This window comes from Myiozetetes cayanensis, unplaced genomic scaffold (genome assembly GCF_022539395.1).
Source record: "Myiozetetes cayanensis isolate MyiCay16 unplaced genomic scaffold, myiCay2020 scf1, whole genome shotgun sequence".
Lineage (NCBI taxonomy): Eukaryota > Metazoa > Chordata > Aves > Passeriformes > Tyrannidae > Myiozetetes > Myiozetetes cayanensis.
Genome location: NW_026086604.1, coordinates 124,184,848 through 124,209,383, shown reverse-complemented (window position 1 = coordinate 124,209,383; position 24,536 = coordinate 124,184,848). Strand labels below are relative to the sequence as shown.

The window sequence follows — 24,536 nt, the reverse complement described above, 5'->3', positions numbered from 1 at the left end:
TAAGAATGCAGCTGATGTGTTGTTCTGTGCAATCTCTGTACTTAAAGTAGGATGTAAACGTGAATAGACTTGCAAATTCTAAGTGGTTTAGACATTGCTTTAATGCACTCTGAACTGAACTGTTTTATTTTCAGGTTAAAAAAAACCCAACAAACAAAAAAGAAGTAAAGATTCTCTCATTATTGACCACTGTGTAGAAATAGAATGTAGCTGTCATTTTTTTAGCTTTTGCATTTGTTTGTAATTTTTAATGCTGCAATATAATAGCAGTAGGAAACTATAGGCTAATTTCAGTAAATGAAAAACTTGGTTTTCTGTTTATCTTAGGACCCAGATATGCAACTCTGTCCAGATCTTCAGGAAAATACTTGTAAATATTTTAAAATAAAGTTGCAAGTAGTAGATCTGTTTATTGCAATATGGGAAATGTTGGGTTTACTGCTGTCTCTATGACTCAAATGTGCAATGCCAAAGCACGTGCATAACTGTACTTGTTGCCGTTACATTTCCATGAATTAAAGTTCTTTCTGTGCCAGTGGAGCAGAACAAAATCTAAATGGTACCATGGAGAGACAATAAGGTGGCAAAGGGATTGATTTCAAAACTGTCATAAAATTACCTTGTTGCTGTGTAGTGTTAGCATTCTGCATCTTGAAACTGCTCTGAAATGTGTTAGGAACAGTTATTCAGAAGCAGTTTTTTAACTAACAAGAAGTTAGTATACAGCATCGCCGGGAGTCATACATCACCTTGTTTGAACATTAAGGTACCAAATCAGAATAGTATAAGAATTCCTTCTAAAAATACAGAAAAACTATTTTAATAGAAAAAAACCTGGTTTCTGTTTTTCTTCATATATCTCTTAAGTTTTTTTAATTATTTTTTAAAAACTTGCATAAAACATTTACTTAAGGTGTCTGGTTAGTTTTGAAGATAGTGTACAGAACTAGATGGTCAGTACATGTAATGGGAGGCCTCTCTTTTTTTATATCTTAGTGTGACAAAACCTGGATGTACTTCATTAAATTTGCTTAGTAAATTAATAGAGATTTCATTTAAAAGATGAAAATCTCAGAAAGATTTTCAACATCATTAATATTTTTCTGAAATTATTTTTCCTTTAATTATTTAATGTATGGTGTGATTTTGGACTTTCCATCTCTTTGGTCAAATTTGTCAAGTAGTTATTTTACATGGAAGCTTCTTTATTTTTTAAATTTTTTAGATAGCTTCTGCATTTGCACAGGAGGTTTGATTTTTGTTCTGCTTTTTAACAAAGTTGAAAAGGCTCACTTAAAACTATCAGTCCAAAAGATGTAAGACTATAATTCTCAGTAGGTGTTAAAGGCAGCATAGGTCACGTTAGGCAGTAGAGCACTTTCATTTCAAAGCTCTAACTTACCTTTGTTGTGAATTTCATGCTTCAATTATATCTCAGATCACAAACTTGGCTTTTACTTCTAATTAGCTAAGGCATATTCTGGAGTGTGAGATGATAACAGAAAAATTGAACTGCATTGATTGCATTCCTTTCATCACTGAACATGCCTTTATGTATTCTTTTCAGGATCAGTAGAGAGCATATAGAACAGACCCTAATCTAAGTTTGAGTTCAGGAGGTTCCCCCCCCCCCACTGTTTTGAATACAATTTTTATCTTTTGATTAAGATACGAAGAAAAGAGCAATTTTTTTTTTAGATGGGGGACATGTACTTTTCACATATTTGTATGGGATATAATGGGAACTTAGCAAAAATATAAAAAAAAAATTGGTATAGTGGAAAATTCCTTAGAACACTAGGCAGGTTGAAAGACTTTATTTAAAGAGTGGTTAAAAACATTGAGTTTAGTTCTCTTTTAAAATAGTAAGCAGGAAAAAGTTAAAAGTAATTGTTTCCTTCTTTTCCCTGTTCCATTGTCACTGCTAGTAATTTACACATAATTGCTAACTTGAGCCCTTGAAAAGGTTTGGTGATTAGAGGCATATACTTTACCAATGCTGTGGTATAATTTTATGTAAAAAATGGGAATTTTCAGTTTCTTAGAAATCCTGTTGATTAAACACTAGAATATTATTTTGATTCACATGTTATCATAATACTTAGTCTTTCCATTCTTGTTGACAACCTGTGTGTTTTTATAGTCCTGGCCATTCTGGATGATCTTAACTGGTACAAAAGCAATGCACAAGTGTTGACAGACAATAAATACACTGAATCAAAATCTAATTAGAAAATATTGACATTTTCATTAAAAAATGCTTGACAGCTACCAGCAGCAGCTCTTTCTGTTGAAATGAGATTACTGAAAAACAGTGGTAACCTCTGGTAGCGTATGTAACACTGGAGACTGAGATGAACGAAACAATTATATTAAGCTTGGTGGCTTTTATTTTTGTTTGAAGGCCAAGCTATTTTAGTGGTGACTGCTCTGGGGAGTATTGGCCACAATACAGAATGAGCTGTAGAGTTCTTGACCAGTACTCTTCATGAACACACATTCAGTATCTGGACATTCATTCATATTTGTGACCTCATTCAGTACTGATCCAGCACTTCTAAATGTTTTTCATCTGAGTCATTAGAAAATAATATAAAATTAATAACTTTTATAGGTGTGAGCAGTGCTACATTGCATCTAACATATACATTTCTATGTATTTGTCACTTTTCCTAATTGTAGAATGTTTGGGTCATTGCAAATGGCAAATTTTCAGTACCTTTACTGTCTGTAAGATGCTCTTTGAAGCTCTTTGGCAAACTATATTTGGTTCATATATACTGTCTTTTATCTCCAGATAAAAGCAGCCCCTACCACCCCCAGTACATCATTCAACATGTGTAATTTATAGAGCATAGGTGTCATCTTAAAGCTGTAGTCCATGTTTCTGAAGTTCAGAGTGGTTCAATTCTTTGTAAACATGGCAAGAAGTGATTTGTCACAGACTATGTTTGTGAGACCTGTTTCTTCCTAATTAAAAACAAGCCACACTCTTAACTAACTGTACAGTTTTCCTTTATAAACACTGTTGACAGAACTGTTTTCTGGAAGCATTGTAGTATATTTGCTAATCACAGAAGATTTAAATTTACTCCTTTCCCAACTCATTGCTAATGAGTTGATGTTTGTGAGATGGGAAGTTGTCTCTGGTACCAATCGTTCTTGTACCAAGTTAGATTGAAAACACAACAAAATCACACTTCTTCTGTAGGTTGTTAGTCCTTAATCAAAGACTTCTGTATGATTAAAAGGTTTCAAATCAATAATGAGATTTCTTGATGGAACAAACGCTTCTGGTAGTTTTAGAAGTAGGCATATTATTGCTTACTGCTGATTTTCTCCGTGTCTAGATTAGGTAAATCCAGAATCAAAGCAAAACAAAACCAGTGTGGAAAAAGTTGAATCTTTGGCAAAATTTCTCCGATTAATTTGTTTATGGTGCATGCTAATGCTTCATAATTTAGAGGCAGTTGAAGGTTGTTGGAAGAGTTGTAAAGGTTGTAAAGACAGACCTGCGGTGGCAGGTTCTCTGTTTACTGCTTGTCCTTGAAGAGGTGAAATTAAGTGAGCATGACTGTAGCATAACCAAAAAGAAGTCATATGGCTGCTTTCTATTGATATATTGGGATTAAACAGCAGAGTGGGAAAAAAGTTCTTTAAATTCAAGAACCATGTTGAAATAAACTATAATAGGAGATGAAAGGAGATCGTTTCCAAGTCAGAGGAGTGTGTGTCTGTAATAGCTTTTCTGTGGTCCTGTGGGAGACACCAACCAAACTGCTTTGTAGCTGGAGCTTTTAAGCTTTATAATAGGGTTGATGAGATGTGGTTGATTATGATATTAGAGGCTATTTCGGTTGACTGTATGTTCATGTTTATAACTTTCTTTTCCCCCTTATCTTTGGTGTGTTTGTGAAGTTTTGTTCTGTGACTCACACAGCAAGCACCTCCACCCCTGTCATACTGGGATTTTGCTTTTCTTTTCTAGACCTAGCTTTTTCCTAATTTTGATTGCTGTGACACTTGCACCATCTGTTTCAGAGCAGGTGACACCTGTTTCTTGTTCATAAAAATGGAATTTAGGAACTTGCATGCAGTACCTCATCTCTTGGTTGAGATGTTTCTTGTCTTCCTCAGTAACATCAAAGTTAAAATACTTCACTTATTTATATTTAAATGGGATACTAATGAAACTACAGGACTTTACTGATCTGCATGGTTATTTTCTGTACAACTGTCTGAACATATGGAGAGGAAAACCTGAGTAATTTCCTTTTAATAGCACAGAACTAAAGAACAGGAATTATTTAAATCACATATATGGGGTGGTAGATCCAAGAGACTGGGTTCCCAACTCCAAATATGGTTGTATAACCATATTGCTATTTTTTTGTCTTATAAAAATTGATTTTTAATGCAGCTCTTGTAAAACACTTATTTTTTAATTTATACATAGCACATATTTCCACCATAATAATGGGGAAAATAAATGTTTTGTAAGAACTGCTCATCACAGTATTTTTGAACGTTTTTATAGATATTGAAGATATTTTATAGATACAGATTTTACAGATATTTATAGATATTGCATCTGCATAAGCAGATCATAGTAGGTACTTTCAGTTGTGCTTTCCATTCCATAAATTACTGACGTAACTGATGCTGCAGTGTTATGGAGGGCTGTGCTCTCTGGTGATTACCAAACAGAAAATCACCTTAAAGCTTTGAGTTGGACAGCTTGAAGACAATGCATCTTATAAAAGTAAAGAAATCAAAGTGACCTTTAGTTAAGGAGACCCAACATTTTGAGGGAATGTTGCTATTCAAAGCTTCTTTCTCCTATTACATCATTGGAGAGCTCTTCTCCATAAAACCTTAAAATAGTAGTAGTTTGGTCTGTGCGCCTTTATTTACTTTACGAGTGTGTGTGAATAGATATTTGTGTGTGTATATTCACACAAATTTATGTAAACATATAACTGTAAAAAGTAACATTTTGTACCTTATACTTTTCTATTGCTTTTATATTCTAAAAGTGTTAACAGGTACTGTGTGTGAACTGGGGCTTGTAAAGAGGAGGAAGAATAGAATACTGTACACCTGTATGCTGGTCCAAAACTGTTTGAAAAGTATATAAATTGACTTCCTTGTGTTTTGACTACTAATTAAACCTCCATACTGTATGAGAGAGGGGAGAAATTGTTATCTTTCTTACAATCTACCCTGTAGTACTTCTGTGCTTCTAGACCAGCAAGTATTAATAGCACTTGCATGTGTCCTATTTACTGCTGACTTAAGTGCTTTTGAGGTAAGAGGTGATGAATCTTCATAACATTACAATGTAGCCACAATTACCTAAATTTTACATATGGAAAAAATGAAGGAGAAAGGTCTTGAGTTAGTCAGGGTTACGCTGATATGTTACCCAATCCAGGATTAGAACCCCTCTATTTTGCATTGGTAGCCACCAGTCTGTCTGATGGACTGTGGTGACTCCTGTTGTCTTCTGGTGTAGCCAGGAGACATCTGAAATTCTACTGCTGGGATTAGTTTGAAAGAATTAGAAAACATGGAAAGTTGATGGAGTTGATATTGTGTTAGCTCTTACTAAAGTTCACAGGAGACCTATTGCTGTTGAACACCTAAATTTGAAGAAATCAGCTCAGACAGAACAGACATATCTGACTTTGTACTTTTTTTTATGCAGGATGGATATGCCTTCATGTCACAAGTGTGTATTAACATTTAACTTCAAATAATTGAGTACATGGTTTTTGTTTGCCTCCTTTCAAAGCAAATTTACTCCTTTTTTTACATAACTTTAATGTGCTTATCCCTGTTAATGCCACTCAAGAGAACATGTGTTGATATTTTGTTTGGTTGGTATATTATTAAGAAAACATGTTGTAATATGAGAACAGTGGTTCAAATGAATTGAGATTCATTTAAAGTTTTTTTGAGTTTGAAGTGTAATGTGAGAAGTAATTACAAAATTGGCTCCTATCAGTGAGTATAATTTTTAAGTTTTCATTAAAATATTGTTAGTGAACATCCACATATATGACTTTGCACAAGATGACTTTATGCAAATAAGAACAAATCTTGATGAATTCCTATCTTGGTAATCCTGTTATGGAGCTTTTTAATAGCATTACTTTAACATCTATTAATTTTTGAAGTCCGATTGTGCTTTTTCAAACTAGGCAATTTTTTCAATTCAATGTTCAAAGTTTGTTAATTTATGTCTCCATCTCTTCTATATCTTTAACTATTTTTTTCGGCTTTAAAAGCTGCTCTCTAAGAAAATACATATTAAAATTTATTTTCATAACAAACATGTCTTCTAAATCCCTGCCACTAAAGCATGCTGTCATCAGAATGAATTCAGCAGCATGTCATTGTAAAGATTAACAGTGTGGTCTAGTGGAAGTGTCCCTGCCCATGGCAGGGAGATGGGAACTAGATTATCTGTAACATCCCTTCCAATCCAAACCACTGTATAATTCTATGATTAAACTGTGGCAGCAGTTGCAGTAATGAATAGATTACAGATGTGGTAGAATGAAAATGGTGAAGTAGCGTGCATCTTTCTTGAAGATTAATTCCTACTTTCAAAATCTTGGTTTTCAGAGTTAAATACTGTCAGGAATATAAGAACGTCTTACTTGTTTTTTGCTTGGTTGCTTAAAAAGTATGTGTGAGGGACTTCTTGAGGTGTCCATTTGATTTATTGACTTTTGAATTTATCTTAAACCCAAACACTTCAATATATTTCTTTTTCTGCTTTTGTGACTACAGTCTTAAAAAGAAAATCTTGCACTTTGCAGGCAATGCTCAGAGTGTGACCAGGCAGGTAGCAGTGACATGGAGGCAGACATTGCCATGGAAACTCTACCAGATGGGACCAAAAGATCAAGGAGACAGATTAAGGAACCAGTGAAATTTGTTCCTCAGGATGTGCCAACAGAACCGAAGAAAATTCCAATCAGAAACACGGTAAATGATGGTGGAGTTGTTATTATGAGGCTCATATTCATAATAATAACATTGTTTCAGATGACTTACGTTGTGGACATTCTGAATTGCAGGATTTCAGTTTGATTGATGTTCTGTTTTTGTTATAAATGCCATTTCCTCTGTTTAATGCTTTATTAGTTGTGTTAAATATATAGTTTTGCTAAAGTAAAAAGCTGGGAAACACACTACTGAACTGAAGAGCTTTACAAGGTTAAGGAAAAAATCAGTTGGCACTTAAACTTAGCCTTTACAGCTCTTCTTCACTGTAGTACTAAGGACACATACTAGGCTAGATTTAAATACATTGAATTGCCAGTTATAACTGTAATTAGTAATTTCCTTATATACAGACAATCTACCGACTGCACATTTTGTGTTATCACAAGACCCTGTTATTTCGGTTTGCTTGGCTTCTTAGTCTTGCTGGTCATTGTATGTTTTCTTAAACTTTCATGGTAGATAGTTTTTTTGAGAAGAGAAGCAAAAGCTCTTGCTTTCTGTGCTGATGAAATATTCAGAATCTTTAGTTTGAAAATAGAACTTTTTTATTAGTTGCTATGCTCTTTTCCATAAAATTTTGTTCTCCTTCTTGTTTGTAAAACAAGATTTTTCATGTGTGGTGTGTCACATCACCTATAAAAAGTACATAAAAATATTAGAGGGCATTTAGGTCCAGTTTAGGGCATGAGTAGTGTTCCTATAACTCTTTGGACATCATCCAGTATACTTGGTTCATCTTTCAATAAATTTCTTAATATCAGGGATTGTTTAGACCCTCTCATGTTAGGGTTAGACAAACTTCAACTGTCATGCAGCACGACTTTATTTTCTTCACAGAACTTTCCAGACTTCTTATGATTATACTAGGAGATACCACACTTAACTTCTGAGCATACACTGATAGGATTAACCAAGAATTTTCCTGATCTAACCTTAAATGTTTGCTTTAATTTTGGGCCACAGCTTTGATTTCCCTAATGGCTTCCCTTTTCTGGTCTATGACTAAGAACAACTGTAGAAATGACTGAAACCAAACTGATTAATTTAGTTTAAATTATTAGGATTGTGAGTAATCCCAAATTAAAGTTTGAGAAACTTTTTTTCTTCCTTCTTCTCACTGAGGGAAAGTACCCTTCTTCCTTATGTGTAAGAACACATGGAATCCTGGAGCTGCCTGCATCAATTGAACTGATTGTTGCCATGCTGTTGTTCACCCAGAAAGAAGACTTATCTGGTGTTCTTGCTTACTGAATGCTTTGCCTCTCATCTCCCCTTTTCCTTCTCTCTCTCTTCTATCTTTTTATACCTAATGTAGTGGTATTAGGGTGTGAGGATTCATGATTCTGGAAAGAATAAAGAGTTGCAGGAAAGACAGTCATAGTAGTAATAAAAAAAGGAGTGATATAAGGCATTGTTCAGAAATCCTCTGGAAGACAAGATTGGTTTGTTCTAAGGCCTGTTTAACAACTACCAAGCTTCTTGTGCTAAATGGAGAGAAGTCTGATTGCTCTGAAGTGTTTCTCCCGTGCTGTGACACTGTTATGAGCTACACAGGTGCTACACCAGTGATTTGGCACCTCGCATGTTAACATTTATATCTGCACATATTATGGTATGTAATGTAGAGATTAACTGACTTGGAGTGGACTAGCGTGTTGGCACTGTTTGGCATTGCACTGTGGAAAAATTACTGCTACCAGCGTGAGAAAGATTTTGTTCCTGTGCTTGAATTTTTAGTCTCTGTTTCAGTTCTCTCCAGTTCTCTACTTTTCTGCAACATACAGATTTGCAAGATAACATCTTTGCTGCCCTGTTGACAAAGGTACTCTGTCCTTTGACAGGAGCATCAATCACTGACCAGCCTGTTCCCCCCTCCAGCGATTGGCCCTCTTGTGGGTAACTCCCCCAGTTTATACACTGTTATGGTGTTCTGTGGTGTGGAAAATCCCTTTGACCAGTTCAGGTCAGCTCTCCTGGCTGCGCGCCTTCCCAACTTTTTGTGCAGTTACTCCCTAGCAGAGCATAAGACACTGAAAAGTCCTTGACTTGGCTGTGCAAAACATCAGTGTGTTATCAGCATTGTTGAGGCCAGATTAGCTCACTTGGTTAGAGTAGGATGCTAAAAATGCCAAAGTTGTGGGTTCAGTCCCCATATGGGTCATTCACTGGACTTCATGATCCCTGTGGGTCCCTTCCAATTCAGAATACTCATAGTAAATCCAAAACCCACAGCACTATACCAGTCACTAAGAAGAAAATGAACTCTGTCCCAGCCAAAAGCAGGACAGATGGCCAGAAACTGTGACAATTAAGTATGCTACTGTTCACAGCTTCTGCGTGACATTGGAGGCTCTGTTTCCTCCTCTAATTTGGAAGCGCAAGAGAACTAAGACTGAAGAAGTTTATTCAGAGTCAGGACAGTTCTTCTCCCTTGTACATTAATTGTGTACCAGTGCAGTATTTTATATCCTAATGCTGTATAAGTACTCTGTAGTATTTCCATCTGTTAGTTTTCAAATATTTCAGAATATATTTATATAGAATCATAGAATCACAGAATGTTCTGAGTTGAAAGAAACTCACAAGGATTATCAAAGTCCGACTTCTGGCCCTGCGCTGGACAACTCCAAGAGTCACACCATGTGCCTGAGCATTTTCCAAAAGCTTCCTGAACTCTCTCAGGCTTAGTGCTGTGACCACTTCCCTGGGGAGCCTCTTCCAGTGCCCAACCATGCTCTGGGTGAAGAACCTTTTCTTAATATCCATCCTAAGCCTTCCCTGACACAACTTCAGGCCATTCCCTTGGGTTCTGTCACTGGTCACCAGAGAGAAAGGATCTGTGCCTGCTCATCGCTTCCCCTCATGAGGAAGCTATAGACTGCAATGGGGTCTCCCCTCAGTCTCCTCCAGGCTGAACAAGCCATTCCTTGAATGTCTTCTCCTCCAGGCCCTTCACCACCTTCATTGCACTCCTTTGGACATTCTTTAATAGCTCTAACAGCTTCATACCTTTATTATATTGTGGCATCCAAAACTGCGCACAGCACTTGAAGTGAGGCTACCCCAATGCAGAGCAGAGCAGGACAATCCCCTCACTCAACTAAGTGTTGATGCTGTGCTTGATGCCCCTCAGGACATGGTTGGTCTTCCTGGCTGCCAGGACACTGCTGTCTCATATTCAGCTTGCCATCGACCCAGACCGCTTTCCATGGCTCTCCAGCTTCTTATTTCCCAGTCTGTCTGTACACCTGGGGTTGCCTCATCCAAGGTCCATAATCTGCCACTTGCCCTTGTTAATACAGTTGGTGATTGTGCAGCCTTTTAATTTGTCTAGGTCCCTCTACAGGGCCTCTCTGCTGTTAAGGGAGTCAACTTTTTTCACATAGGTTTGTTTGACATTGGCAAACTTACTTAGTATACCTTAGAGTCCTGTGTCTAAGTGGTTTATGAAGATGTTGAAGAGAATTGGGCCTAAGATGGAGCCTTACAGAACCCCACTAGTTACCAGCTGTCAGTCTGATATCCCTTTTCCTATAACCTAAGTTTGACAAGACCTTCCCCTCATGAAGCCATGCTGGCTGTGACTGATGACTTTGTTGTCCTTCAGGTGTTTTTCAGTATCTCCCAGAACAACCTTCTTCATAATTTTACCAGTCATCAAAGTGAGAATGACAGGCCTGTAGTCAGGGTCATCCTTCTTGCCCTTCTTGAAAATTGGGACAATGTTAGCCAGCTTCCAGTCAGCTGGGACCTCTCCAGATTCCCAGAACCATTCAAACACAATTGACAGAGGCCTAGTGATGACATCAGCCAGCTCTTCGAGTATTCTGTAATGAATCCCATCAGCTCAAATAGATTTACAGGGATCCAGCTGGAACAGCAGATCCCTCACAAGTTCAGGGTCGACTGGGAGTTGATCATTTTCACAGCTAAGGTCTTCCAGCTCAGGGGACTGGGACCCCCTTAGCCTGTCATCGGTGTGGAAGAGAGGGGCAAAGAAAGCATTAAACATCTCTGCCTTGTCTCCGTCCCTGTTTGTGAGGGATGTCCTCATCCTGTAATGGGCTGATGTTATTTCTGCAGATGTTTCAAAGAAATGGGAGGACGGAGAGAAGGTCCACCTGTTTGGACTGCATTGTTTTGCAGAGAGCAACTATCATATTGTACATTAAAACTTAAGTTTACAAGGAGACCTTGCTGACTTTACACTTCCTAAGAAAGACCATATATACAAGGGTAAATTGGAATACATCGTAATTTTACTCTCAGCCAGGGTCTGTACAAATTACAAGTGAATGTAAATGAAGAAGACATTAGGTCTTTATACTTAGTTCTGTTGTATAATGGCTGTATTTGTGGACAGAATTGAATTAATTGTTTATGCTTTATATATTTCAAGCTCTGTATAGCGACCTTTTAGACATTTTTTGCATTTCAATGCACAACTCTTTAAGCTAGGTTTTTTTAAAAATCTCTAATCTCTATAATTCCAATTTCACACTTGTATAAGCGTCACAAATTATTATTTCTGCTGCTAGTTAATTTCAGAGAAATTAATAGCTGAAGATTAACTAATAGCTAATAGCAATCAATAGCTAATTGCATAAACCAGAATTCTATAAACAGCTTTTTTTTAATTTCTTATGAATCTGAATATGTTTTAAAAATTGGCTTTTCAAAATTATGCAATGTTTTTATTAGTAGATTTTTTTGTTATGAAGATTGAAAGTACACAGTAATTGTTTCTTTAGAAAATACTTTAAAGAGATGCAAATAGTGTTTTGCAGCAGTAAATTCAGAGATTAGTGCTTCTGTTCTGCTCACGTATGTATGTTCAGGTTTTCAGAGTCTTTTGAGGTAATCCATATTATAAAAAATCAGCTTTTAATAAATGTCAACTTCATTTGCTATCCTTAAATTAAAAAAAGCATACACAGGTTATTTTTTTTATTGAACATGTCATTACCAAAATAATTTTGTTAGTCTGGTGTCATATTTGTGCAAAATAAGGATTATCCTGTCCTTTGAAAAAAATTATCTTGTGTATTTCAGTGAATTTTTTTTAATTTGGTAAACTGTGCTTTGCCTACTGTGTATGCCGTTGTCTGAAAGTGTAACCAAGTGTCTGTAAGAAATGTCACATACATACATAAACATCTAAAGCAATTTTGTGCAGTTGGAGCTAGCTGTGTGCTCTAAGAGGTGGTAAGGAATGCTTTTTCCTGTGATTCTGCTGTATCCTTTGAAGTTGAGTAATGTTTGTGTTGTTGAGTATTCCATCTTTCAGTAATACTGTCAGATATCGGTACTCTTAATGAGCATATTAGAAGCTGTTTTCTGGTTTTGTTTTTTTTCCGTTGGTTGGTTGATTTTGTTTCCGGTTTTTGTTTTTTGGTTTTTTTTGGGAGGGAGTTAGTTATTTGTTGGGTTTTGTTGTTGTTTGTTGTTTGGTTTTTGTTGTTGTGTGGGGTTTTTGTTTGGTTTTTTTTAGTGGAAATTCCATTTTTTATTCCTTTTTATTGAGAAGCAACTATCTACCCAGTGTTAGAAAGGTGGAATACCTTTTGCGAAGGCATTGTGGAAACTTAATAGTTGAGGCCTGTAAATAAAGGCTTCTGATACTCTGATATCAAACATATTTTTGTTATTTAAAACCTGAAAATCTTTTTTTCTGTAAGTCTACTGTATGAAATCCAGATGAACAGACAGTGGTTCTTCTGTTTAATCAAAAAAGTTTGCATTTTGGGGAAAGAATTAGTAACCAACACTGTGGTGTTCATTCTTCAGAACATGCAAGAACCTAAGGGACTGTAATTTAGGTAAAAAAAACTTTAAAAAAACCCAACAACCAACCAACCACAACCCCCCAAAACAAACAAACCCCCACAAAATCCAAAACAGAAACAAACCCCCACACACCCCAAACCTGACAAAGCACCTGCAAACTGTTCTGAGCAAAGGGGATTGTTTTGTTTACTGCTTTTGTTTCACGAATGAATGCTGATAATTAGAACAGTTTAGGATTTCTTGCTGGTTTTTTCAAATAGGAAAATATAGAAGAGTGATTTTTTTTTGTTACGAAGTATATTAAAGATAAAACAGGATTGTTATCTTGTATTTAACTGAAGCATTTCTACCAAAGCGGTTTCCAAACTTCTGTTGTGCAGCTTAATTATGTGATGTCACAGCAAGTTTTGAATAAAAGTTGCCTACAAGGGAAAACAGAACATTAGTTCCAATTTGAGTGAAAGTATCAGTGCTTCATAGAAACAGCAAATAATTTTAAACCACTTATTCATACTCATTTGTCATAATTTTAATTAGCATCATCACTGATTGGTCAGCTCATTTAAATATGACTTCTAAATAAGTACCTGGAAGACCTTTAAAGCAACTATTCATAACGGTTTTGATATAGTGAAATTAGAAGATTAATTGTGATGGACTGAACATTATTGCTCTAGAAAAAAATTAATCAGGAGTCACTCAAGCTTTCTGAAACTTAAAGGCTTTCATTATAAAGGACATGGTAAAATACTTTGTTTTCTTCATCACTGAATATAAAAGCTCAACTGAGTCTATGACATGTCAATACAAATGTAAAAACTAATTCATTTAGCTTTCCAAATACATGAAGATGTGATAGTATAGGACTCTTTTGGCTTCAGATCAGTTACAAAAAGGAGAGAAGTAAGATGCAGCTTTTCCACAATGCTTGAAGTATATCAGTTTTGTGGGTTTGTTTTTTTTGTTTGGTTGGTAGGTTTAGGTTTTTTTTTTGCGATGGGTTTGTTTTTTGTGTGGATTTTTGTTTTGTTATGTTTTGATGTGGTATTTTTGTTTGGGGTTTTGGTTTGGGTTTGGTTGGTTGGTTGGTTTCAGTGGTTGTTTTGTTTGGGGTTTGGAGAATGTTTTGGTTGCTTGCTTTGTTTTTTTTTTTTTTTCTTTTTTTTTAAAAAAAGAAAAAAGCCCTACGGATGAAAGATCACTTGTTGTCGATGCAGGAAAGGCATGAAGAGATGGGCATATTTTCCAAATGATATTCCAATAGTGTAAATATTGGTATATCTGTAAATAAAGGTAACTAGCATATCTGTCACTTCTGTAAGTAGGTATAGTTAAGTTCAGTTTTTCAATCATTTGTTTTAGCAACACCCTGCAAACTGAGTTTTTCTGGCTTTTTTGTCCTCCTGTTCAGTTCTCCAAATGTGTGCTTTGGAGGAAATTAGTGTTAAAAAGGGTAGAAAGCAATCCTGCTAGTTCTCAAATTCTGTTTCATTTTTAAACCTGAAACAGCAGTTTCAAATTAATTGCAAGATTCAGTGATAGTGTAGCTTGACAGCAGGAATGTTGCAGTTTTTGCTTTTCTAGAAAATGAAAGTTCTCAAGAGAATGGAAACTAAAAAAGTAGAGAAAATGTGATTCTGTGTAATTAGGCTTCATGGTTGACTTGTTTCTCCTTGTAATCATATTTTGATTTACTGCTGTTTCTTCCTCTCTGACAGTTCCCTTTTTATTACTGTCATCTTTCTGGAAAATTAAATAATTATTTCAGAGATAGGTTTTGAATAGTAGTGATATGTACCATTTAAGTTGTTCACTTTGATCTGTATTGAACGAGTGTGCCATCTGGTGTCTACATAGCTCTCCTTACCTTTATTTTATTTACTTTATTTAAAGTAATTTTATACCTATGTGATACCATCAATTGGACTTTTTTTCTGCCTTTTAACAAAGCAAAGGGGTCAAAGGGATTTTTTTTCTGCCAATGACTTTATTGTAACTTTTACCTTTGCAAAGGAAGTTTTTAACAGGGAACTCTTCATAAGGAATGGGTGACATCGTGGATTGAAAACTGCTATCTTGACAAAATGGTCATGGTTTATGTTCAACATGATAGAGGACATATATCTGTGCAGTTTCAACCTGTGTGTTTTTTTGGAAATCTATGGTTTGCTTTATGCATGCCATTGCTAGTTACCACAGTGATTTTATAAAGTCCCTTTTTTTTGGTATAGTGAAGGTTTTCCCAGTTCTGTTTTCTGAGAGTGTTTGGTTCTGCTTGTGTTTCATATCATAGTTGTCCTCTGTTTTGTAGTAATGAAATTACTCCTTGCCATGACCTCTTTGTTTGGAATGATTCTATAGCATTCTAATGTTTACTGATTTTTAGATTCTCCTTAACAGTATATGATAAAGGCTGTGTAAGGGAGAGAGTTCAAAAGTTTTTCATATGTGGGATATGTATTAATGAATCATAGTTTGATAAAAAGTAAAACTGTGGAAGTATACCATTAATATTAGTATGTTAGCTATAAGTCGACATAAGAAAAATAAAAATGCCTGAGGAACTTAGATAGGAACCAGAATTAAAACATGGCTGGAATCTTATACTGGTCCTCTTCACTGTGTAGTTCGTGTAGCTACAGGTCTTTTTCAAGCAGTCATTGTACCTGCAGGTATGTCAGGGAAACAGAAGTCAAATATGTGCTATTTCAGAGAAGAAACATGAGATTTACAGATCCACAGAAATTGAAGCATCTAAAGTTCTTCACGTTTTTCTCTCTTATAATTGCAACACAAAGCAACAGCTACAGACTTTTTACAGAGGAAAAAATAACCATAGTACCAACAGTTTTGAGAGTCAGGTGTCTTCAGTAATTTCATCAATTTTTTATTGTTAACACTGAGACTAGTTTTGAACTATTTATATGAAATTCTCAAATGAAAATGTGCTCTTTACTAATGATGTTATATGCCACCAAACTCCAGGAGCACTTGGAGTACTGACTGTATTTCCTGTACTCAACTTTGTGAAGAGGAGTAATGCTTGCTTCACAGTGCCACCACTGTTAGTGGTATCAGAAACTCAGTGCTGAAAAGAAGGGCTCTGTGTATATGACAGTACTGTTTCTGTGACATCCAAGAGATATAGAAGCATGAGCATAATGAGGATCATCATCTTTCCTGTGTGTTGGCACAAGCAGTACGTGCTAACCCGGTGAAACTCCTGAATTTACACAGCTAGAACAGCGTGACCAGGTGTGCCAGGCCTCTTTGCTGCCTTTGTGTGCGTGTGCAAACAATTAAAATTATAACCAGTTAACATATTAAGCAAAGGAGAAACTAGGAGCAGTGCTTTCTATTGTGATGCTTGAAATAGTTGGCAGAATTAATACAGCTTTTGCAAATGACTGGGAATTGCTTATGTTTTCTTAAATATTGTTCTCTAACCCCTCCTAGGTTTCTATTTTCTTTCACAAATAACTTTTTGAATTTGCCGTGCAGGAATCACCATTGATTTTTGGAAAAACAGTGACTGAGCAGATCAAACCCAGAACCATGCTAGTTCACTTTATGTGGAGTGGACTTGAACCCTTGCCACGGACCACAGATGCTTTTAGTATTTCATATTCTTTTCCATGTATTATTAATACTGTTAACTCCCTATATCTTCTCATGTAGAATTAAAAATGAAACAGGTGACAGAATAAATTTTTATCCTCCAGTATCACTTTAATAAAAGCTCAAGAGGAGTACATACTTGTGACTCTTTGGAATTGCCTCCCTGATTTTCTTCAGTTGACCAGTTCTGGATCAGTCATGGTGATGGGGTTTTTCCAGCTGGCAAAGCAAAACTTCTCCGAGAGAAGATTCTGCCATTTATTGCTGTCTTTGGATAAACTGGTTTAATGCATGTGTCTTCTAGAGACATAACAATGGGGCCAGGGTGGCTTGGGATCATTCAAAGTCTTACAGTCAATGCATTATCTATTCTTATTCATTTTACATGTTTCATGTCGTTGTCCAATTGTTACCAAGTTGCTTATAAACAAAAATATGAAATTTAAATGTTCACTTCTAGCTTTTCCAAATTCAGAATGGAGACTGCCACTTCAGTCTTTCTTCTTCTCCTACCGCTGGGTTTGGACCTGTTGTTGATCACATTTTCCCACCACGTTTTTTCATTCCATTTTGGACAGTTCTTTTTTTTTTTACTGTCTGATTTTTCATGGTCACCTCATATCCCTCATACATTTGGTCTATATTATATTATATTATTTATGACCTCATAATTCATTATTAATTTTTTATGTCGGTATTCTGTATTTCAGCCGTTTATATCCTGATTCATTTAATTCTCTAAGCCAATATGGAAGTTTCCGCTCTGTAACAGCATAATGCTGCACAGATGGATACTTTTGTGACACAAACATGATGTCTGAAGGAAATCAATTTTTTATTTATCTTTCCCTTGGCTATGGGAGTGTATGCCTTAGTTGTCCTAATTTTTTTCCTTTTTTTTTTTTTTCCAGAGGTTTTCTCTAACATTCCTAATTGTGTTTTATTGCTTGCATTATATATTATAAAATGATATATATTTTATGGAATATTTTAGTAACTGTAAATTTAGGTCTTTACAAACTAGATTAGACAGGAGCAAAACAGTGCTGGGTTTTTTCCTACTTCTCTTTCTTTCCAGGTTTGATAACTATTTGCGTGTGATGTCCATCACTGTTTCTCTGTAGGTACTCTGTAGGTACTAATGATTGTATGAATTTTTAGAACATTGGAGAGAAAGAGGAAGGATTTACTTTTTTCCAAATACTAAATGCAAAGTCAGAAGTTAATGGAATAACTAAGTGAAATGGTGTATGTCTTACTGCTGTGGGATGGTTCTCCAATCTCCACAGATGGTAAGCTTTGAAGTAAAAGACAAAAAAAGGGACATTGTTAATCTTCAGGTTTCATTTACTCAGAGCATTACTCTCTTCAGAGTAAAGTCATTAAAATTGATGTGAAGGCTAAACCTTAGTAAGATATTCTTGGAAAGATGGCTTGCTTTCACCTTGATGATTTCATTGTATCAAATGGCTCAGTCTCTTTACCCAAGGAACATAATCTTCTGGGATTTTAAAGAGTTTATCTGGGAATTCATTTGACTATGTATCGGCATGTGGTTTTCCCCTCAAAATGTTAGGCTAAAGAAGACTCATAAGAAGAATTTAACCTGTTTTATCTTTTATCCTTTTTGTCATCCAAGTTTTTCTTTAGTTCTTGTTTAAAAATATTTCCATTTTATACCTTGCATCTTAATTTGAATTCGTTGACCTTCCTTTGTCTGCTCAGATTATTTTAGGATATATTGCTAATGAAATAAGGCGCTACTTTTCTCTTTCAGTTCTGTGTGAGGTATGTTCTTTGTGATGCAGCAGCTAGATCTTTTGACTGCTTATTTCAATAATGCTCAGTGGCTGGAATTTCACTGTGAATAGTAGGGAAGTGTCTGAGCATGTAGCAGAGTTAGCTCTTGAGTGCCCACTGAATGTTTACCAAAGCTGTGGATGACACATAACCAAAGACTTTCCAATCAACTGTCATTAAATGTCTATAATAGAAACAATTTTTGAAAACTATTGAAAATATTTGAAATAATTTTGCACAGAAACCTTTTATTTCTACACGTAGAAAATTATATTGGGACGTATTTTGAACCATTTCCCAATTTTCAGTCCTTTTTTTAAATTCCTGTCCTAAGGTATTGTCATGTAAGGTATTATCACAGTTGTCACGTATGTGTCACATCTGTCTAATCCACACCTAGCTGTGTTTTGATCTGGACTGAGTTGTCCATTGCAAGTGATAGATGTTTTACAGTATATCTACATTTTGAAGTGAAACAGAAAACCTGATGTGATAATACTGGCTTTAATGGGGTATTTTGTTTGGGCACTGATAACATGAGTTTTTGCTTTCCTGACTTACTGTTTCAACACTTTTGGAAATGCAGGGACAAATTTCACAAAACTCACTTGCTCCATTTTATGATACAGGGAAATCCTAAATTAAATGTATCTCTGTAGTATTGAATTGCCAAGTGTTTTGATTAAAAATCACTGTATTTGCATCTTTTACTGGATAAAGATCATAAGTTTTGAGTATGAACAACTTTAACACAGTTGTAATATATATCATATAATAATAAGGTTCCTTTAACTTTTTTTTTTAATAAGAAATCTTTAATTTTAGTAATTTATGGCAAATACATTCAGCTCCAGTATTTGATGTTTATTTTCTCTGATGTTTTGATTCTCGACGTGCTAATGACAGAAATTATTCAAAGCAATTTAAAATGCAAATACAGTGCTTGTAGGCAAACAGCAGTAAATAATACTGAACAAAGTAACCTACGTTTATCTAATTATTTTCTGTCAACCTGTACGGTAACTTTAGTGAAAACATATGTAAAATTACAGATGCCAAATTACTGGAAGGCTGTTGTTGAAAATCACAGAATATTCAATTTTCAGTTGTGAATTTGATGTTATTTTCCATAGTGAATACTGGCAATAGTATAATAATCTGAGCAGCATGCACCCTTACACCTACTTTTTTAAGCTTTCCACAGCTACATTCAGCGGGGCCTACATGGCTTAAAATTGCCAAAGTTTGAAAGTGTTTTTAAGACTAATACCAGAGGCTGAAAGTATAAAATTGGCAGTTAATGTGCTGGTGTCTGATCAAATTTTTTTTTTGGTCTAGTTTTAGTTTACAGTGACCTTGCGTTGTGTAACATATAATTGACATGTAGCCAATGCCTCTAATACTACACTGACGAATTCAGTTACCTGTAATAAAGTGCTTCTTCCAGATTTGGACTCGTGTGTACTGTGTGGCTTGTGGAAGGTAGAACACTTCAATTATGACTGTATTATTAATTGTACAGTAAATATTGATATGTATTAAATAGATAAGGTTTTACATTTTTTAGTAAATCATCCTTAGGGAAACACGAAAGAGAATCCTAATAGTAATTAAAGTATTTTAAAGAGGCATGAAATAGACTAGTATTTTCTATTCTGCTACATTCATTGCTACTACAGTTAACTCATGTCTAAGAAAAGAAAACCTTCCCAAACAGTATGTTCTTAACATATACAGATCAAAATCTGGATAAGTAGAAAGATACAGATGTGTGGGAGCGGCAGGTGTATTTACAGTTTAAAATAGTGAACAGTCTTAATTTGAAGATAGATACTATAAATCATCTTCAAAGAGGATCCCAAAAGGAGAAGCTTGATATTACTAGCTTCTTTGGAATTGGATTTATGACTGCTTGTGCATCTTAACTGCTGTAAGATGTTTTTTTACTTTTTCTGAAATGAACACCAGCTGTTTCAAAAAAGTTTTAAGAAATCATAAAGTAGTCAGAGCTTTTCTTTATCATATGACAAATTACTTCCTAAGGTGATGATTTCTTCCCAGAAAAACAAATGTTTTAAAGTTTATTTGTTTAATTAGTGTCAGTGTATGAGACATTTTGGGCTTCTTGAATAGTCTCTGATGTTTCTTATTTCTTCCACATCCCTTCTAATATTCTTTCCTTGTTAAACAAGAAGGAGAGTATGACATTGTCAACTTGAGGCAGTTCTTTAATGCAGGAAGGTCATAATGCTGCTGTTTCAGAAATGAAACGTAGTGACTGAATCTGAACGCGTGCAAGTTGTGTGTGTTAACTTAGAGCTTGTAAAACTTTGGTGCTTGCTGTTATAGTCCATGGAAACATCTTGTCCTCCACACTGTTGGTATTTATGTTTTTTTGGCCAAGTGGAATACTGAAACAATATCTACTTTTTGTATCACCCATACCATCTGTTCTGTATCAGTCATATATTAGTAAAAGCTACAGCTTTACGAGCTTTTGCCATATACCCATTATACTAAGCTTCATTTTGAAAAAAAATAATGTAAAATTATGTTATTTCAAAAGCGTATAAATTAATTTAATTCTTTGTACTGCTCAAAAGGTGTAAGAGTTATTTTCTGTTTCTGTTTTGATAAAGTTCTTTAATTTTGATTTTTTTTTTTTTAACTTATCACTTGGCTTACAAGTAGAACACTTTTCAGTGCTCAGTAATTTATTTTAATACACTGCTCATATCAAATTTCAAATTTTTAGGTTTGGAAGTTTATGCAAAGTCTGTAAGAGATTTGTAGTTCTGTTGGCAGTCTAGTCTTTTTTAGAATAAGACTGAGCATACTCAGGTGATTATATTTACTTTTTGCCTAGTTCCATAGATTTATATCCAGAATGTGAAACTGTTGTTCTAATACTGGTTAACATAGTTGTCTGGTAGTGGTTTTGTAGTTAATGCTTTAAATTACTTCCTGCTGTATGATTTTGTTATTGTTAGGAATAATAGATAAATAGCAAAAACATTGTTACCTAACGTTGCATTTTAAATATATTCTCTTCTAGAGAACTAGAGGACGAAAACGAAGCTTTGTGCCTGAAGAAGAAAAACCTGAGGTTGGAATATAACATTTTGTTTGTTTGTTTTTTTAACAGTTTCACAAAAAATTAAACTTTGGGCAGAAGTGTTACTTTCAGTGCCATAACTGAAAATATTTTCTTTCCTTCTCTCCTTTCCCGTCCCACTCCTCCCCCCACCCCATTCCTTTCTTTTGCCTTCTGCTGTGACAGGAACGGATTCCCAGAGAAAGAAGGCAACGCCAGTCTGTTCTGCAAAAGAAGCCCAAGTCAGAGGATTTAAGGACTGAGTGTGCTACCTGCAAAGGGACTGGAGACAATGAAAATCTAGTCAGGTAGGTTTGATACTCTGACCTTTTGAGGAGTTAAGGTTCCATCTGCATCACTTTGTCATCATGATTATAATGAAGAAAATGTACTTTTTAAGAACACAATCAATTTCCTCCCCTTATTTAGGGGAAACATCAGAAATGCCGACTTGACTCACCTATTGACCGGGCAAAAACATTTATAGTGTAAATAACCAAGTTAATCTGTTTTTCTAACAGAGGAGAATTAATTTGCTCTTGTCAGGGTGAATTTTCAATGTTTTAGAGCAGGTCAGAAAGATAAACTAACCAGCATTTTAAAGATATTAAAGCTATAGGTGCATCCTAAAAGTAATTAAATTAAAATAATTAACAATTTTATGAGCTGAAATGTGGATTGTGAGGAACTTATGTTTTTAAAAATGTATTAATGCTACCTGCATTAATGCAGATCATGAAAGTGTTTGATAGTCATGTTTCTTATCTGAAACAGAAGTGAAAAAAAAAGACAGTTGAATGATGTTTTAGCAGTTGCAGAAATCTAATTAAAGTGTAGAATAGCTGCTATTAAATAGCTACTGTTGACCACAACTTCTGCAGATTTTGACTTTATAGCTGGCTTTGTGGCCTCTTTGCAGACCTGTAGAGACTGCTCACAATTCATGAAAGAGGAATCATGAAGCTTAGCAACCAGAAGGTGGATTTTAATTGAATCTACTGAGCTTTCATTAGAATTATCTCATAATAAGTTCAGATTAAAAAAAGTCTGTCGTGTTTAGGTCCCGTATGCTTCAACTAGATTTCTGTAGGCAAGTGCTTCTCTTTAGGTGAGGTATGATTTTAACTGGTTTTAACTGAAGGACTATTCCAAAACAAATATTTTAATTTATTTCTAGTAATCAGAGTTATGAGAAAAGTCAGAATCACTGATATAGGCGAGCAACACATAGCTTTAGAGTCGCAGGTACAGATGCCTTGTACATGCTCAGAATAGCTGGGTTTAATATCAGTTACAGCATATGATTTACCATAGAAATTGTTACAATTTCAAGGTTGTGTGCCAGACTGTAGTTGTATTTCCAAATTGGAGGGAGAGCGCCTGTGCAAGCTCATCGGTAACTGTGTGTCTCTCACACACAGACAAGCTAATACTGTGAGGTAATCCTAGATCATGTTCAGTCACAGACTGTGAAGTAAAGGCGGGATGTTACGGTGATTGCTCTTGCAATTACAGTGATGAGAACTGGTGGTAGCAGGTTTTTAACTGCCCATGACAGTTATAAGGCATACTTCCTTCAGGCCTATTTTTTGCAAGAAGTAAAAGATGCAGGAAGACCATTTTGTTGTGAGAAGGAACCCTGGGTAAAACATATACTGTCCTTTACTGTGGAAAAGGCACTGAATTAGTTTTCTTGAGGCTTTTTCTAGAAGTGTTAAATACCACATTGGAGGACACAAAGGATAAGATGCGAAAATGCCATGAAGAGCTGTATATTTAAGTTGCAATTAAAAAATAATGGTAGAAAATTAGTGTTATGTCTGGTTTACTACATGAAAAGGTTTTAATAGTAATTTAGAAGGGCCAAAAATAAGTGTACTACATGCCAAAACCCAACAGATTCTCTTAAAAACCATCCTCATAATTAAACCTAAAAGCTGAACATTAATCCTGCATGAGAGAAGGAGTTTCTTATGTTTTAACTCTTTGTTCATAATTCTCTGAAAAATATTTTCTTAAATCTTCTTATTTTCCTATTACTTTTTAAAAAGATAATTAATATAAAACTTACTTTTCTTTAGATAATTCCTATAAATAGCTGCAACTTCATCCAGTTTAGATTACTACCACTTCTAAAGAGGTGTGAAGGTTTAGTTTTGAAAATCACTAAATTATGGTGAAGTGTTTAGTAAATTTGGAATTTTTTAGTATTATTTTTGATCTTAAAGCTGTATTTCATTTGATGAGAGTAAATTCAGGGACTGTAATAAGGTGCTAGCTACAGATAGGCTTTCTGCTATGCAGCCTAAGCTGTGTAGGGGAGTGATTCACAGAGTGTTGCTGTGTAAGAGAAAGTTTTCAGAATACTTTTTTCTCTTAAGTTGTCACAAAGTGATAGTAGTGACCTTCTGCCTGCACTGCTGCTTTCTCCTTCCTGCACCATCATGCAGGACTCCTTTGTGATAGTAGAAATAGTGTTGGAAATGCAAGTTGGTAGGGCAAGAGATGTTTAGGAGGGAAAACAAAGTAGTTTTTCAATATCCATTTTGTTTGGCACTGTTATTAAAGCCAAAAATTTCTCATCATCTTTGCTCTTCACCAAACAAATGTTTTGTAACTATTTATAAATATGAAAGTTGATCACTAAGATAAATAGAAATATGCAACTGGTGAAACTGCAGATTTAAGGAATAATTCTGAAGGGCCGCCTAATTTTTCCTACTGCGTGTTGTCTCAAGCAGGGCTGGTTACATGACTCATGGACAATCTGCTTTTAAAAATTTTATGTTTTTCTAAAATTTATTTGGCCCTTGGTTCAGAGTTGCTATCGAAGTAATGATTAGAGGAAGATAATTTCCTATTTCAAAGAATGCAGCAGAGTATTTAGTAATGAATCTGGAATAAAAAAGTATTTTTTAACTACTTACAACTCTTTGACTAATGGAAATTTTTTTTTTTTTAATCTCCATTTTAGGTGCTAGTGTGTAGCATTAGATGGTTAAGGGATTATTTATTACATATTCTATGTCTTTACTTACCATGTTCCTATGGTCAAAAATCTTTAAATAATTACCTATGGAAGGATTTGAAATTCTTCCTAAAAAAGTGTGTTTCATTCTGAAGAGTTATAATGCTTCATTAACTGTCTGAAGTAGGCCTTAGTGACTATAGTGATTAAAGTTAAAAATTCTTTAATTATTAGTTTTTGCCTAAAACATAT

At 35.1% G+C, this 24,536-nt stretch overlaps 1 protein-coding gene across 4 annotated transcripts in view; it reads left to right on the top strand.

Moving 5' to 3' along the window:
- PHF14 (PHD finger protein 14) overlaps window positions 1–24,536 on the top strand; it is a 158,055-nt gene that overhangs the window by 47,555 nt on the left and 85,964 nt on the right. For all 4 annotated transcript variants that reach the window (XM_050332587.1, XM_050332579.1, XM_050332580.1 and 1 more), the window contains exons 14-16: window positions 6,828–6,996; window positions 21,278–21,328; window positions 21,503–21,624. In XM_050332587.1, the coding sequence (XP_050188544.1) occupies window positions 6,828–6,996; window positions 21,278–21,328; window positions 21,503–21,624 (342 nt within the window). The remainder of the gene's footprint in view (window positions 1–6,827; window positions 6,997–21,277; window positions 21,329–21,502; window positions 21,625–24,536) is intronic.